Source organism: Schistocerca gregaria, chromosome 3, assembly GCF_023897955.1.
Source record: "Schistocerca gregaria isolate iqSchGreg1 chromosome 3, iqSchGreg1.2, whole genome shotgun sequence".
Lineage (NCBI taxonomy): Eukaryota > Metazoa > Arthropoda > Insecta > Orthoptera > Acrididae > Schistocerca > Schistocerca gregaria.
In genome coordinates this window covers 640291392-640310095 of record NC_064922.1, presented here as the reverse complement: position 1 = coordinate 640310095, position 18704 = coordinate 640291392, and the positions used below count along the sequence as shown (strand labels likewise).

At 44.7% G+C, this 18704-nt stretch overlaps 1 protein-coding gene across 4 annotated transcripts in view; it reads right to left on the bottom strand.

Annotated features, from left to right (window-relative positions):
- Positions 1–18156, bottom strand: part of LOC126355745 (uncharacterized) — a 29272-nt gene extending 11116 nt beyond the window's left edge. Inside the window, exons 1-3 of one of the 4 annotated variants that reach the window (XM_050006128.1) lie at positions 18053–18156; positions 6738–6895; positions 1711–2082 (exon numbers count right to left, since the gene is read on the bottom strand). In XM_050006128.1, coding sequence (XP_049862085.1) covers positions 1711–2082; positions 6738–6887 — 522 coding nt within the window. In that variant the 5' untranslated portion in view covers positions 6888–6895; positions 18053–18156. Of the gene's footprint in view, positions 1–1710; positions 2083–6737; positions 6896–10401; positions 10551–18052 lie in introns of those variants that run through there. The other 3 variants (XM_050006130.1, XM_050006129.1, XM_050006127.1) reach the window with 3 other exon arrangements.
- Between the last annotated feature and the right edge of the window lie 548 nt (positions 18157–18704).

Sequence of the window (18704 nt, the reverse complement as noted above, 5' to 3'; positions counted from 1 at the left end):
ACACAGTTGCTGCATCGTGACAGCAGCCAGTATGGGGCAGGGTAAACGTCAGTTGCTGCTAGGGTACTGGCTATTTATCATGTTCTAATGTTTCTGCTAATGCATATCAGTAAAATAAATACTACGCTAGACTAATTTGGGGCTCATCTATCGAATGGGCACATAAAAGATCGCTTTAAAGATCATTTTGTTTGTAACGGAAAACATGACGCTTTCCGTTGCCAATGGGCGTCGTATGAAAGACGAATGAGCAGTATTTGTTTGGAAAGACACCGTCTACACATTGCACAAACGAAGTTTTCGTACGAAAAACCGTAGAAAATGGGCCTGCCGATCTTAGGAAAGATTTGGGAAGCCGATGTAAAATGCTCATTTTGTTGAAGAGGTACCTGACGGCTGTGGGTTATTATCTCATACAATATTGTTCGTATACTCTTGCAAATACTGTAGGATTAAATGAGATAACTCACCGAATTGCAGAACCGTTGTGTTGTTGATAGACAAACACAAAAGAAGGAAACCTTGCTAGCTTTCGGAATTATTCTTTGACGAGCTAGAGTACGCAAACAGAAACAAACATACGCACACACACATACACAAGTCTATACCCCTACTTGGTGCCGACTAGCTTGTTAAAGGATAACTCCAAAAGCTAGCAAGTTGTCAAAAATGGCTCATATTACTCTAATCACTATGCGACTTCAAATCTGAGGTCATCACTACTTAAACCTAACTAACCTCAGGACATCACATACATCCATGCCCGAGACAGGATTCGAGCCTGCTACTGCAGCAGCAGCGCTGTTCCGGACTGAAGCACCTAGAAACGATCGTCCACAGCGGCCGGCTAGCAAGTTATCCTTGTTTTGTGTGCGTCTGTCTACGACTCAGCGCTTGTGCTTTTCTGCAAATGGTCTCCTTTAATCCTAAGGTATTTGCATTCTGCAAGAACTTTGCTAAAACATTTATTTATATAATCACTTTCTCTCGTAATCAGTGCTCCATTACAATAGCATTTCGTATTGTCCTAGATACCTGTGAGCTAAGAGTGTTCAATGAATGTAATTCTTTCTTTCTTTCTTTTCTTTCTTTTGCTACTGCCTTTTTCCCGAATTGTGCGTAGGGTCGGCAGGGTTAAGTACGGATTTGGCATGGTTAAGTGAAGGGGTGGCCGGATGCCCTTCCTGCCGCCATCCCATACCCCCCGGGACGGAATTAGCTGCCTGCGTCTAGTGAAAACGGTGAAATAGCGTGAATGAGTTTCAAATGTCTGCGAGTCGTGTAACTGAGGCGGAACGTTTGGACCAGCCCGGTATTCACCTAGTAGGATGTGGAAAACCGCCTAAAAACCACATGGCCGACGTCGTCAATCCGCCCTGCGGATTCGATCCGGGACCGGCGCGCCTACCCGTGTCCAGGAAGCAGCGCGTTAGCGCTCTCGGCTATCCTGGCGGGTTGTTCTGTGAATGTAATGTGTAGTAGAAATTACAGCATTTCTTAACATGACGTCAGCTGATGTTTTTCATATGCCATAGACTAGAGGAGAACTTGAAGAACCAGGCGAATACTCAAACATGCGAAATAGATAATGGGGAACCTTGTAACACTACTTAGGAAGAGATGAAACCAGTCGAAAGAACGATAACTGGTACGGAAAGAAGGGAAAGGTCTTGTGAGAGGTCGGCAGGTGTCGTTGAGTTGCTGGCCTACCTTGCGCAGGGCGAACTTGACGAGCTGGTCCCACTCGGACTCGTCTGCCCTGGGGGCGGAAGAGAACTCGTAGGGCTCGTGCTGCAGGCTGCGCAGGTGCGTGTCGGCCATGCGCACGATGCGCGCGTTCTCGGTGAGCGGGTAGGCGGGCAGTTCGAGGAAGTCGAGCGAGTTGAGGGCGCGCGACTTGAAGCACTCGGCCAGGTCGCCGTTGAGGCAGGCGGCGTTGGCGCGCGCCAGGTAGGGGTCCGTCTCGGGGCCCGTGCCCAGTCCGATCCAGTCCAGCAGCACGTTCTTGCCCTCCGCCACGCCCAGGCTGCGCCCCTCGGCCTGCAACACGGGTGAGGCGCTGTGTTGTTTGTGGATGGCGAGCTGTAAAACGTACCTTAGATACACTGAAGCGACACAGAGACTGGTATAGACATGCGTATTCAAATACAGATATATGTAAACAGGCAGAATACGGCGCTGCGGTCGGCAACGCCTATATAAGACAAGTATCTGGTGCTACAGTGGCAGGTTATCGAGGTTTAAGTGAGTTTCAATATGGTGTTACAGCCGGCGCACGAGCGATTGGACACAGCATCTCCCAGATAGCGATGAAATGGGACCTGTACGACCATTTTACGAGTGTACCATGTATATAAGGAATCCGCTAAAACATCAAAACTCCGACATCGCTGCGGCCGGAAAAAAGATCCTGCAAGAATGGGACCAACGACGACTGAAGAGAATCGTTCAGAATGACAGAAGTGCAACCCTTCCGCAAATTGCTGCAGATTTCACTGGTGGCCATCAACAGCTGTCAGAATGCGAACCATTCCACGAAACATCATCAGTATACGCTATCGGAGCCGAAGGCCCACTCGTGTACTCTTGATGACTAAACGACACAAAGCTTTAAGCCTCGCCTGGGCCCGTCGACACTGACATTACACTGTTGATGGCTGAAATCATGTTGCCTGATCGAACGAGACTCGTTTCAGATTGTATCGAATGGATGGACGTGTACGGGTATGGAGACAGCCTCATGAATCCGTGGACCCTGCCTGTCAGTTGGGACCTGTTCAAGCTGGTGGAGGCTCCGTAATGGTGTGAGGCGTGTGCAGTTGGAGTGATATGGGACCCCTGCGACCTCTAAATACGACTCTGTCACGTGACACGTACTTAAGCAGACTTTCTGATCACCTGCATCCATTCATGTTCATTGTGCGCTCCGACGGACTTGGGCGATTCCAGCAGGACAATGCAACACCCCACACGTCCAGAATTGCTACAGAATAACTCCAAGGAACACTCTTCTGAGCTTAAACACTTCTTCTGGCCACCAAACTCACCAGACATGAACGTCATTGAGCATATCTGTGATGCTTTGCAACTTGCTGTTCAGAAGAGATCTCCACCTCCTCGTACTCATACGGATTTATGGACAGCCCTGCAGTATTCATGCTATCAGTTCCCTCCAGCACTACTTTAGATCTTAGTGGATTCCACGCCACGTCGTATTGCGGCACTTTTACGTGTTCGTGAGGGCCCTACACGATATTAAGCATGTGTACCAGTTTCTTCGGCTCTTCAGTGCATAAAACTACCAGCACAATTCTTTTTCTAGATGCGCCCCACAGCCTCAATAAATTTGAAAAATGTCATGTTTTCACCAGGCTGTGTTTCAAAATTACTTTATTTGTACTACTAGTTTCAGACGCTGTCTTGTTTCAGGTGCAACTGTAGGACCGATATGGACAACGATTATGAGTAGGCAACACAATCGTGTGCCTGGCTTATTTGTGCATAGCACGGTCTTTGACAGTTCAAGATGAACGCTGAGAAACGCACTGGGCACAAATATGCATGGCACACAATTGTTTAACGAACTGATTATTGTGTAAAATCTCAAGCGATTGTAATGTCAATGGGATGACAAGAGAGAGCGACTAATCGTTAAAGTTCACGCCTGCAACACGCAGCGTCTGGCTGTGTGCTTTGATTATGAACATTGCACAGTATAATCACACTGGGAAAAGTGCATATTTGAAGCGAAATTGTAAGTTCTAAGGAATAAGCGGGATTCCAGATAAACATACTCGCACTCCTACGCAATTCTGTACAACTTCCCGTCAAAAATTGCGTTTCTATGATGGTACACCGAAGAGAAGTAACTGTTAAGTCTGCGAGAGTTTAGGGTTCTGAGGAATGAAAATATAAACGACGTTCTAGACCAGTGTTACATGGCAACTTGCCTTCAGGAGGAGTTCCCAAAGAGCGATTTAAATGCTGATGTTCTCAAGTTGCAGCAAGTCCCGCTTCACGGTCTTCATCGGCTTTTTGAGATTAATACTCTTGAGCCAAACAATACAGGATGAAAATGTAATTACTAAGCAACAAAATCACAAAGCATACTTCATAGATTCGTTTTTCCTAGCTAGAGATAAAAAGAATCCGTATGTCCTAGCCAACTAAACTGAATACGAATATAGTTCGAAAAGATAAGATTTCAGTGTTTAATTCTGTCACTGACATAAACTTCTAGAAGTACATCTCTCTTTGAGTTAAAAATACTAACAGCGCCATCTCTTGGGTCTTTGGTGTACTGCATAAACTAACGGCGCCATCCGAACTGCTAAGCACAGCACACGATTTTAGCTGAAAGTTTAAATCACGATATCTTTTTTTTCTCGTGATCTGATATTGATGAAATGAAGCGTGTACGTTGCCTAAAACTACGCTCAAGCCATCTGTGAAAACCCCACGAAAATTCGTCAATATTTTTGGAGACTTACATGTTCAAACAGACAGGCAGACACGATGGTTTCAGACAAAAGTTTAAATCACGATGTCCTTTTTTCTGTGATCCGATTTTGATGAAAGAAAGCTTATACGCTGACCCCAAACTTCTTTCAAGTTGCCTCTGAAACGTCGTGTAAATTCATCCAGTATTTTAAGAGATTAGTGTGTTAAGACACAACTCTTTTACAGTTTTAGTGCTAGTACAGATGTAGAAGATTTATTATACTATCGAGTTCCATTCCTTGAAAAAAGTGGGCAAAGTCGCACAGCGATGACTCGAAATTTCCGTACTGAGGCAGTTCTCAGGGATAATGCGTTATTAGAAAGTGTATCCAGTTCCAGTATATACATAGCAACTGCGAATCATTGCAGAGTTCGCTAGTGTCATACCTTCATTTTGAGTGTAACGACGGTACTTGGCATGGCAGGCCTACTCTGCGGTGTTTACACCGCAATACCCGATTCTGGTCGCCTTATCTTCCAACAGTAGCACATTTCGCGCATACTTGAGTGAAAAGTTTCAACACCAACATTAACGAGCTTTATATCACTGTATGAGTCTTCTCAAGAGCTCTTGTATGCATTAAAAAATATGTCATTCCATTAAAATAGCTTAAAATAAAAAAAAGCACTCCGCCTTCAACCTACGAGTGGCCTACCGGGACCATCCGACCGCCGTGTCATCCTCAGGGAGGATGCGGATAGGAGAGGCGTGCGGTCAGCACACCGCTCTCCCCGTCGTTATGATGGTAATCTTGACCGAAGCCGCTACTACTCGGTCGAGTAGCTTCTCAATTGGCATCACGAGGCTGAGTGCACCCCGGAAAATGGCAACAGCGCATGGCGGACTGGATGGTCAACGATCCAAGTGCCGGCCACATCCAACAACGCTTAACTTCGGTGATCTCACGGGAACCGGTGTATCCGCTGCGGCAAGGCCATTGCCATTAAAATAGCTTACTTACTTCAATATCTAGATATATACTAGAGTTAAGAATTACGTGCTCTTCTGTCTGCTATCATTTGCCCAAAACTTCGTTTCGATATCTTGGACCATTCACGAAAATAAAAATGATGGAAGTTTTAGGTGACAGTCCATGTACGAAATGGTGTGCGTGCGTGCGTGTGTGTGTGTGTGTGTGTGTGTGTGTGTGTGTGAGAGAGAGAGAGAGTACTTTTGTTCCACTGCCATCGGCTAACGTACCCGACTTCAGAAAGAAGACTGAAATGGCTGTCGCATCAATTATTCCAGAAGTTAAGCTGTAATCTATCGAGTGATCAAAAAGTCAGTATAAATTTGAAAACTGAATAAATAACGGAATAATGTAGATAGAGAGGTACAAATTGACACACATGCTTGGAATGACATGCGGTTTTATTAGAGCAAAAAAAAAATACAAACGTTCAAAAAATGTCCGACAGATAGCGCTTCATCTGATCAGAATAGCAATAATTAGCATAACGAACTAAGACAAAACAAAGATGATGTTTTTTACAGGAAATGCTCAATATGCCCACCATCATTCCTCAACAATAGCTGTAGTCGAGGAATATGTAGTGAATAGCACTGAAAGCATGTCCGGAGGCATTGGCGTCGGATGTTGTCTTTCAGCATCCCTAGAGATGTCGGTTGATCACGATACACTTGCGGCTTCAGGTAACCCCAAAGCCAATAATCGAACGGACTGAGGTCTGGGGATCTGGGAGACCAAGCATGACGAAAGTGGCGGCTGAGCACACGATCATCACCAAACGATGCGCGCAAGAGATCTTTCACACGTCTAACAATATGGGGTGGAACACCATCCTGCATAAACATCGTACGTTCCAGCAGGTGTTTGTCAGCCAGGCCGGGGATGATGAGATTCTGTAACATATCGGCGTACCTCTCACCTGTCACGGTACCAGTTTTTGGTGCCCGGCGCCATCTGTCGGACATTTTGTGAACTTTGTTTTTTTTTTTTACTAATAAAACCCCATGTCATTCCAAGCATGTGTGTCAATGTTTACCCCTCTATCTACATTATTCCGTCGTTTATTAAGTTTTCAAATTTATACTGGCTTTTTGATCAACCTGTATTATGGATGTGGACCACAGCGACTGTGATGATGAATAAAGGTTATTAGAAATGACCGCAGCCACACTCGTTGTGGTATAGCTGGTATCATAGCACGGATTTGACGGAATCTGCGTTAACTTTGAACGACGTGCGAGCCAGAGAGGAGTGGCGCGTGATTACCTGGGCGGCGGCCTCGTCGGGCGCGAGCGCGGGCGCGGGCGCAGCGCCGGGGAAAACCACGCTGGAGTTGGAGGCTCCTCCGAGCACTTCCGACGGCGGCGCAGCAGCGCACAGCAGCACCAGCAGTGCCGCGATCCTCAGGGCCGACATCGCTATAGCTGAAAAAGCGAAGTGCACGTTAGAGCCAGTCAACATCAGTGGAACGGCGCAACTTTTAGAAAATCGAAAAGTGAAGCTGCGTTGACTAGAGCAGAGACAAAGAACTACAAATGTTTTACTCGACTATTATAGCTACGAGATATTGTGATGCGAGTCCAAATTGCAGCGAGGTGCTGTACATCTACATCCACACTCCGCAAGCCACCTGACGGTGTGTGGCGGAGGGTACCTTGAGTACCTCTATCGATTCTCCCTTCTATTCCAGTCTCGTATTGTTCGTGGAAAGAAGGATTGTCGGTATGCCTCAGTGTGGGCTCTAATCTTTCTGATTTTATCCTCATGGTCTCTTCGCGAGATATACGTAGGAGGGAGCAAATTACTGCTTGACTCTTCGGTGGAGGTATGTTCTCGAAACTTAACCAAAAGCCCGTACCGAGCTACTGAGCGTCTCTCCTGCAGAGTCTTCCACCGGAGTTTATCTGTGATCTCCGTAACGCTTTCGCAATTACTAAATGATTCTGTAACGAAGCGCGCTGCTCTCCGCTGGATCTTCGCTATCACTTCTACCAACCCTATCTGGTACGGATCACACACTGCTGAACAGTATTCAAGCAGTGGGCGAACAAGCGTACTGTAACCTACTTCCTTTGTTTTCGGATTGCATTTCCTTAGGATTCTTCCAATGAATCTCAGTCTGGCATCTGCTTTACCGACGATAAACTTTATATGATCATTCCATTTTAAATCACTTGTAATGCGTACTCCCAGATAATTTATGAAATTAACTGCTTCCAGTTGCTGGCCTGGTATAGTGTAGCTAAATGATAAGGGATCTTTATTTCTGTGTATCCGCATCACATTACACTTGTCTACATTGAGATTCAATGTAAGAGCCTAAACATAAAATCAGACACCTTTTCATCAAGATTTACAGCTCGCTAACACCCACCCAGTGCTAATTTTTCCATTCGACACATTATTAATTGACAATGTGCAAAGAATTTCAAATGGTTCTGCGCACTATGCGACTTAACTTCTGAGGTCATCAGTCGCCTACAACTTAGAACTACTTAAACCTAACTAACCTAAGGACATCACACACATCCATGCCGGAGGCAGGATTCGAACCTGCGACCGTAGCGGTCGCTCAGCTCCAGACTGTAGCGCCTAGAACCGCACGGCCACTCTGGCCGGCTTCTGCATTTCAAATAACATACATTGGCCCATGTTTTGTTGGATAATATTCATATAAGCTTACTACAGGAGAACGATGGCTTTCGCTACTACAGCTTCTCAAATTAGAAATGGTTGGTTGTTATGGGGAAGGAGACCAGACAGCAAGGTCATCGGTCTCATCGGATTAGAGAAGGACGGGGAATGAAGTCGGCCGTGCCCATTGAAAGGAACCATCCCGGCATTTGCCTGGAGCGATTTAGAGAAGCCACGGAAAACCTAAATCAGGATGGCCGGACGCGGGATTGAACCGTCGTGCTCCCGAATGCGAGTCCAGTGTCTAACCACTGCGCCACCTCGCTCGGTGCAATTAAGAAATAGTTTCGGGAATAACACACGCGTAAGTAATGTTGAGGGGCAGAAAAAAACATTATAAGAACGAGGATCTGTACATCGAATCTTTGTAGTTGCGATTTGACATATGCATGGGAAACCAACATCCACACGTACGGATACACCTATGTATGTAGTGTGTTGCATCAATGACGATATACAGGATGGTCAGATAATGTGTGAAATGCCTGTAGGGATGTTATAGGGCAGGTTGTACTGAGACATAAATGTTAAGAAAAAAATTCGATACGTTGCTCCGTTTCCAAGTTATTTAGCGTAGAATTTAGCCAATAGGGTCGTCGCGCGCTCACACTCAAGCGGCCTGGCAGGGGGCGGTGTCGCCCAACGCGTGCTTTGGTTAGCTGTAACCTTAACTTGCGCGCGCAATGACCTGATTGGCTGACTTCAGTGCCAAATAACTCGGAAACGGCGCAACGTATCGCATTTTTTCTTAACATTTATGTCTCAGTACAATCTGCACTACAGCATCACGACAAGCGTTTCAGACATTTTCTGACCACCCTGTATAAGTCACCTGTCGTTTCCCAGCATAAGGCTGGAAATGGAAGAGTAAGACACGTATTGTGTGATGAGTCAGTATGCAGAATTTGAGGCCCAGAACCGGCGTTATAATAGAAAACTTTTCTTTCGTCCCTTAGCATTATAGACACTAGTCAGTGTGCTATTACACATCTCGTGTAGCTTTATACTTCATCCATCAATGGGGCATTCACGATGTTCAACATGTTCGACAAAAGTCTCTCCTCCGACTGATAAATTAATGCTAATCTCCAAAATTAATTTTGGCTGTATAACCAAATATATACGACAAAGTGTTTCACTGCTATTGATTTCGTCATTTTCATTTCAATAGATTTTACTTTAAATTTTTGCTTTCGAGAGTCAAGTAATTACTGTGCTTTCCTTCGTGGATGAATGAATAAGAATGAATTTCCTTGGTATGTTCACTTTAATCTTTGCACTACATTTGCGCTTAGATATATTAATCTCTACTCACTAATATAGACAGTATTGACACCAACAGGTAGTGAAATAAAAGAATACATATATTAACCTTAGTCCTTAGGAATTTCTACTTAAATTGTGTGACTGAAAATGTACCGCAAAAAGTCCAGGGAGAGACTTCGCCAAATGTTTGTGACGAAAGTAATAAATATTGTCAACGTCGTTTTTTGGAACCTCACAGCATGACACAGACCTCACATTCATCACAAAGAGTACTGCCATACCACAACTACAATACTAGATGTAAAGATGATCTACATGTCGAACTAAAAAAATTACCACTTGTACAGAAGGGAGTAAAGTATGCTGCTATAAAGACTTTTAATACATTGTCTAATTACATTAAATGTACAAGAGAAAATGAAACGCTGTTCAAAGGTACGTTAAAAAATACCGGCTTGACCATCCACCGTACTCCTTAGATGAATTCTTTTCCAGAAATAATGCACTCCCTTAATAATAGATGTACTTAATCTCTTAGTTAATAGATGGATGATACAATATTATGTTAATGTTATAGTGTTAATGTTATAGTGTGAATTGCTATACTAGTTAAATGACAGCTTGTAAATGAGACAAAGTAATACTTATTAATATCTATATAATTGTATTTGTACAACTACATTGACACGTTCCACATCCAAGCGTATCACTCGCATGTACGGATCTATGGAATACGCATGCCAAATAAATAAAAAAGAAAACATGAGCTGTTGTTCCGTTGTTTTTAATATCCTCACAATATTTCTAACTCAACTGTTTCATATTTTCACGATCGCACACTCTTATACGACAGCGAGTACTGAATGACAGTTGATAACGCATCTCTCAACTGAGCGCGACGAGCAGTTTTTCAGCAAAAGAAGTGCCCACAGCTCGGTAATAGTAAAAGATATACGTGTCAAAAACTTACGTTCCATTATGAATGCGATGCAAGAAGTAACTTCTGCGTTGATACCGTAAGTGTGCCGGTAGGAAGGAATGGGACCATGGCGTCGTGTCAGACGCGGTCCACGTGGTAATGGTGTACGCACGCACCAAGCGACACTAAGCTTGTCAGAATGACTACGGGCGCCGCCGCAGCACGGCGCTGGCTCCACCCTGTACCGTTAGCTCTGCAGTGCAGCCGTACCGCACCATGCTGCTGCCGTGCTTAAAACATGCCTTTACTTCTGTGGGCTACGGTACACGCTAGGCTATAATTTGTTTTAAATACCGTGCAAGGGGGCCATTTCCGTTCGTTTTCTACCTCCGTAGAACCATTAGTGTATTCATCGTATTTAGTGTTCCAACCTCGTTATCGCAACACATAGCTGAAAAGGTAGCTGCATCGTAATGTTTTTCCGCGTGTTTACCCGTCCTGCTTAACTTATATTAGTCCGTGCATCCACTTTACACTAATGCAGAATGGGTTGCATAACTCATTAGGCCACCAAATAGAGCTGGGAGAAACTTAAGACGCCAGCGTTCTCAAACTTCGACACCCCACAGCACTGGTATTAGGTATGTTTGTTGAGGTGTTCCCTGCTAAAAAGACAAAATCGCTGTCCCGAGCAGCATACTAAGTGATATTAAAGCTTTGATGATACACCCCGTGCGGAAAAACGGAAGTTTTGTCCATCTTTGCAGCGATCTTTTTCACAGTGACGAAATGGCTGGGCTATGGTAATGGTCTTCCCTGTACACCATAGTAGTTTTAGTGTTACAGATTGATAATAGCCTTGAAAAATTAACGCTCTTAACGCCTGAGGTTGGCTAAAAATTGATAGAACTTTACTGGGCATGATCCTGTTGCAGGTGGTACAGGGTGACAATTAGACGAAAAAAAAACCTTTTTAGTTACAAACTACGACGTGCACACACTTTATTCAACATGTAGACATCACTACGGATAATCGGATTTAGGCTCTGACAGGTACGATGTGCCTGCCGTCATTGGCGATGATATGGCGCAGACGAATACCGAAATACTGCATGACCCGCTGATGTGTGGGAACATTGATGCTGTCGATGATCTGAACGATTTTTTTCAGCTCAGCAATGGTTTTGGGGTTATTGCTGTACGCCTTGTCTTTAATACAGCTCTACAAAAAGGAGTACCGGTATTCAGACCCGGGAAAAATGGCTGCCAATTGAGGCCCATGACACTGGCTTCTGGGTACCCCAATGCCGGAATTCGGTCCCCAAATTGCTGCTCCAAGACATCAAACGCTTTCCTGCTTCAAAAAAATTGTTCAAATGGCTCAGAGCACTATGGTACTCAACTTCTGAGGTCATTAGTCCCCTAGAACTTAGAACTATTTAAACCTAACTAACCTAAGGACATCACACACATCCATGCCCGACGCAGGATTCGAACCTGCGACCGTAGCAGTCGCGCGGTTCCGGACTGAAGCTCCTAGAACCGCTCGGCCACCGAGGCCTGCGCTCTCCTCCTTCGATGGGGTTAGACTCCGTCATGCTTGAACCACATCTTGTCGAAATCAGGGTCACTTTGGATAATGAGGATGAAATCATCTTCCAAAACCTTCATGTACTGTGCCGTCAAGGAATATCGCACCAATTATTCCGTGACTGGACATTGCACAACCAACAGTCAACCGTTGAGGGTGAAGAGACTTCTCGATCGCGAAATGCGGATTCTCAGTCCCCCAAATAATTTTGCTTATTGACAAAGTCATCCAAATGAAAAAGGGCTTCGCGTGCCATACGCATGCTATCTCCCATCGCCCCCCTCGGCCACCCGCTTCGTTTGAACGTCCTAAGCAAACCGTTCAGAAGTTATGACGATTTTATTTCATATAGTTCAATACTTGTCAGCCCATATGTCCCTGTGTCACTCAGGCGCTTCATAATTCAACACGGAATCCTAACCACAACGCAACTTTATATTGCCCTAGTCTCAGAAAACTTTTTCAAAGCTGAAGGTCAGATTAATTGCCAGAAAATCCAATGAACACTGTTCACTGAGTAACATGACACTATTTCTTAAATTATCATTTTTCGTTTTTAATAAAAACAAATGCCGAGTTAGAGTTAGCGAAGTTGGCCAGCTGAGAGTCAGATTAATTGCCAGAAAATCCTATGACCACTGTCCACTGAGTAACATGACACTATTTATTAAATAATCAGTTTTCTTTTTTAATAAAAACAAGTGCCGAATTAGAGATAGCGAAATTGGCCCATCTAAGTTGCGTTGAACTAAGGTAGCGTCTTTTAGAGCCCTCTGTGATAACAGACACAATTGACTGGAGTCGTTCCCAGGCATCGGCATGGTGCCATAACCCTATTTTCCCGTTTCACTTTGTGTGGTGGGAGAGGGAAAAGTCAGACGTATTCGCGAGTACGTCTTTAATCGATGATTTACATTACGAAATAAGAACAGCGACTATTATGATCGACGCCGTTTCTTTTAAACACTACAAATCTCCAACCCCGCGCAACGCATTCTATTTACATTTTGTCGGCTTGGCGTCGTTGCTGGAGAAGCATACTGACGGGCAGAAGACCACGCTAAATATAGGGCTAGAACTACACAAAAACATTTTTTTTTAACATTTCGGTACCTATTACGGTTCATAACTTTATATGCCCATCATTTTACACAAGAGCACAAACATTTTTACGTATGTTGGTACAGTTAAGTACTGGCATCGTTTGTAGCTCTACAGATATCGAAACTGAATTCCACTTCTAGCATGTTCATAAGTATGACAGGTGTTATGGCTCCTACAGCGGCTTATATCTGTTGTATCAAATCTACCAGATCTCGTACCCTTGTTCTGTAAACAATGTTCTTGATACGCTCCCATGCACTGAAATCGATCGAAGTTAGATCGGGAGATCGAGGTGACAAGGCAACGGGACCCACCTTCCGATCTAGCGCTCAGGAAACGTCTGATGGCGGTATGTGGGAGTCCATAATAGTGGGATGAAGCACCATCGTCCTGGAAAATGGCTTCGGGAGACATCCCAGGAGCTTAAAAGCGCTCAACCGGAGACGCCTGTGCACGATGTCGTGCACCGCCGAATGGCTGGTTCCCTACTGGCTTGTCTAATGGATCTGCGTGGACTTCTATCGAATGCTTCGCGCAGACCTTCCACGGTCCGTTCATTTACATACGTTTTAGGATGGTTTTCAGCATCGGAAAACAAATCTCCGGTTTCTCGAAGAGTTCTGTCCCACTGATAAATGGATTTACGTGTAGGAGGATCCACGTTCCGTTCTCTTCGTGCATGCCGCTGAACACAGATTTTAAGTTAGAGGCGCCATGTTACGGATTGAGCGGCCTCTCCCGCCGGAGGTTCGACTCCTCCCTTGGGCATGGGTGTGTGTGTTACTGTTAACACAAGTTAGTTTAAGTAGTGTGTAAGTCTAGGGATAGATGGCCTCATCAATTTGGTCCCTTAGGAATTGACACACCCACACGTTTTAACTCTGCTCACTACATCTTTCATTGTGGCATCCACATGTTGACTGCCAGGAGTACGTCTGCCCGCTGCACGGCAAACATTTGTGCGCATGCATCATACGACTTAGCGCTCTTCATGAAATTTTGAGGATCGCATCTTGGAAAGTGTCTCTATGGACTGCGTATTTACCCAACAACATTAAGGCTAGTTCATTTGTTATAAGCATTTGTTTGTGCATACCTCTAGCCCGGACAGCCTATATATCTCTGCCTGCTGCCCTTAGTCGTCACTGACTTTCCAGTTGGTCTAATTCCCAAAGGAGCATCTATATGGCATGTCTAATGGTTGTGCAACGCTCACAAATTTGTGTTCCGTCTTGTTGAGCAAACAGTGACACGCGCAGTGACACGAAACTTTTGTTCATATAATCGTGCTATACACCACATGCAATAATAAAGTTACTGGACAACTCAGTGCTGTGAAACAGGGCATGCTGGATGTCACCAAATCACTCAGAAACAGATCAGTTGTTTTATCACACAGGAAGCGAATAATGAGAGCGTTAAAATGGTTCCACACGCAAGAGGAGCCCTGCCCTACTTGGCTGCCGCTCTTAGCATGTGGGAAGAAAGTCCGGAGTGACAAACGCTTCCGCTTTGGCAGTGATGTAACTAGACATCCAGTACTAGGTCGCTGTGATATCATCCGCGTATTTTCGGAAGCATTTAAATCGCTTGTCGTTTATAGAAAAGTATTTTGAGTCTTCCCGAGCGCTGGTTTCTTTTTTCTTCTTCCTTTTTTTTTAGTGCCCTTTCCACCTCTTTTGTACTTCATAATTCTAACGTTTCCAAAGTATTGTGCTATCTGCGCCTTCCACTGCCTCATGTAATGCGATGTACTTGAGACACTTATTGTTTGCGCCGGCCGGAGTGGCCGAGCGGTTCTAGGCGGTCTGGAACCGCGCGACCTCTACGGTAGCAGGTTCGAATCCTGCCTCGGGCATGGATGTGTGTGACGTCCTTAGGTTAGTTAGGTTTAAGTAGTACTTCTAGGGGACTGATGACCTCAGAAGTTAAGTCCCATAGTGCTCAGAGCCATTTGAACCATTTGAACTTATTATTTGCACTCCATCTCAGACTTGCTAAATGTCTTGTTAAGTTCGTTACTTCCTTCCCTTGTTCCATTTCTTTGGACGTCTTTTTCGTAAAATTTACGAAATAGCACCCCGATTATTCTGATGAGATCCGTAGCCTACATCTACATCCACACTCCTCAAACCACTGTGAAGTGCATGGTGGAGCGTAATTCCTATTGTACCTCGTATTAGGTTTATTGCCGTTTCATTCCCGTATGGAGCGCGGGAAGAACGATTACCTATATGTCGCCGGCCGGTTATTAGTGTTAACTTGTCTGTACGTCCCCTGTGGGAGCGATATGAGTTAGCCAGTAGTATATCCTTAGATTCCACTGTCTATACGTAGGTCTTCGCGAGATAGCTGGTGTCTATCTTCAAGCGACTGCCAGTTCAGGTTTTTCGGGATTTCCAAGACGTCCTTCCAAGGGTCATTGATACCTGTGACCATTTGCGTTGGCCTTATTTGTATATCTTCAGTACCTCCTGTTAGATCACTGTGGTATTAGTCCCACGCACTTGCTTCGTAGACTCACGGCATCTTCGCAGTATCCTACCAATGAACCGACGTCTACCGCATGCTTTACCCATGATTGAGCCTATGACATTATCCCATTTCATATCCCCACAAACTGTTACTTCCAGGTATTTTTATGAGTTTTTGCCGCGCGGGATTAGCCGAGTGGTCTATGGGCGCTGCAGTCATGGACTGTGCGGCTGCTCCCGGCGGAGGTTCGAGTTTTCCCTCGGGCATGGGTGTGTGTGTGTTTGTCCTTAGAATAATTTACGTTAAGTAGTGTGTAAGCTTAGGGACTGATGACCTTAGCAGTTAAGTCCCATAAGATTTCACGCACATTTGAACATTTTTTTATGAGTTTACGCATTCCAACTGTGGCTCACTGATATTTTCAGGCAGACAATATAACAATTCTCTTTGGTGAATTGCGGAATTATATGTTTCTGATTTAAGGTGGACTGTGAATCTTTGCGCCAGTATTAAATATTATTAGTGTCTGTCTGAATTATTGTACGGTTTTTTTCCGACAATTCTTAATTAATTCACCACCTGCAACAGGTATAGGGTTTCCTGCAAGGTCATTAGTATACAACTTGAACAGAGAGGATCGCAACACGCGTTCACCTGGCATGCCCGCAGTTCCCTTTCCAGCTGTAGATGACTCTTCATCCAAGATAACATTCTGTGTTCTCCTCACCAAGAAATCCTTAATCCAGTCGCAAGTTTCGTCTGACCGTACTTTCGTTAATGAGCTTTGACGAGGTCCTGAGTTAAATAATTTTCAGAAACCAAGAAATACTATCCGATTATCATGATCCATGGTCTTCCAAATGTTTAACCGAAAGCAAATAACATTTGTGACATCGTGAATAGTGTACATTCACCAGTAAGAGTCGTGGAAGATTGACCTAACAAAATGACGCAGGGCCCATCATAGATGGGAGAGCTGGTGAAATACCGAAGAGCATCTGACTGCAGATAAAAACTTGGCTATTTGGGATGAGTAACTCACAGAGGTGAAGAGGCTGTGCGAGGGGACGCTTTAGAACTATTCTAGTGTCACAAAAAATTGTATCCAAAGAATGTGACGCTACCTGTGTTAGTCGTCTCCTTTGTCTGGGTTCGAGGCCCGAGCCGGCACAAATTTTGGTATGTTTGTAGTAAATCATATTGTAAGTAGGCTGTATAGGTTTTTATATTGGTAACGCCATGTAGCGCTCTGTATGAAAATCACTGACTGTGCTGTGTGCAGTCTGTGGATGGGCGGCATTGTTGGAATAGTCGCTATTGTAGTGCTGGGCAGCTGGATGTTAACAGCGCGTAGCGTTGCGCAGTTGGAGGTGAGCCGCCAGCAGTGGTGGATGTGGGGAGAGAGATGGCGCAGTTATGAGAGCGGATGATCTGGACGTGTGTGCATCAGAGAGAGTAAAATTGTAGGACTGGATGTCATGAACTGATACATATGTTATGACTTTTGAACACTATTACGGTAAAGACATTGTTTGTTCTGTATCAAAATCTTTCATTTGCTTACTATGCCTATCAGTACTTAGTGCCTTCAGTAATTTGAATCTTTTATTTAACTGGCAGTAGTGGCGCTCGCTGTATTGCAGTAGTTCGAGTAACGAAGATTTTTGTGAGGTAAGTGATTCATGAAAGATACTGTCAGTTGTTAGTCAGAGCCATTCTTTTGTACGGATTTTTAAAAGTCAGATTGCGTTGCGCTAAAAATGTTGTGTGTCAGTTTAAGCACAGTCATTTAAAATTTTTCTAAAGGGGCCGTTTCAATATAGCTGTCGCATTACCGTAATCCAGTATGCGAGTACATTTCATAAAATTATTTAACTTTCAGCTTGATGTATTTGCTGATTGTATCAAATGGTTCAAATGGCTCTGAGCACTATGGAACTCAACTTCTGAGGTCATTAGTCCCTTGAACTTAGAACCAGTTAAACCTAACTAACCTAAGGACATCACACACATCCATGCCCGAGGCAGGATTCGAACCTGCGACCATAGCGGTCTCGCGGTTCCAGACTGCAGCGCCTAGAACCGCACGGCCACTTCGGCCGGCTGTCGATTGTATCACAGCTCATAAAACACACGATCTAACACACGACTGACCGTAGTGGATTATGTGCAACTGAAGAATAGTTTGTATACGAATAATGAAACTGTCGCGTCGATGCTTTTGTTGATTGTAACACAATTCATAAAACACGTAATCCAACACACGATTGTCTTAGAAATTGTGAACGAACAAGGTATGCAGTAGGAAGTACGTTCAGGTACCTCCCGCAGTATTGCGGCACTGGAAATGATAATACCCGGCCTGTCACAACTTCCACTTCCGGATACATCTGCCGCGTTTGGTGATAATAATAGCACGCAGAACTGTAGTAATAAAACACAAACTGGTATTTGTTGACATAATGGCACGGTGTAGGCCGAAACAGCCCACAGCAGATAGATTGGGTAGGCAGATGCCACCGCAGTACTCACCGCCTCTCGGTCGGCGGCTTCTCGTGGTGTACGGGTCGCAGCTGCGGTGCTCCCTCACGCTGTCTGTGGTGCCCAGCAACGCCCCCGAGTGTATTTATACGTGGCGTGGGCTCGGCAGGTGAGGTCACCGCGGCTTGGGGGGTTACCAACCACTGAAGGTGAAAGGACTTTCCCTATTCGGATGTTCAACGACCGAGAAAGCAAGAGTCCGCAGAGCAAGAGGCGCCTTCCACTCCCACTCCGGGCGGGTGTCGGGCGTCGGGTGGGGCGTGCACACGGACGCGGCCAGCTCCTTCTTCGAAGGAAGTAGAAAGTGACGCCGAGTACCGAGCACCGGGGCGCTTTGTGCTTCCGTCCCACGCTAGACCGGGATACTCCCACAGTGGCCGAGATAGTGCCGTCTTTAAAGAGAAAAAAGTCATTTATTAACAGTAATCGAACAATTGTTCAACATAATACTGACATTTTCACACACACACACACACACACACACACACACACATATATATATATATATATATATATATATATATATATATATATATAATGTGGACATGTGTCCGGAAACGCTTACTTTCCATGTTACAGTTCATTTTATTACTTCTCTTCAAATCACATTAATCATGGAATGGAAACACACAGCAACAGAACG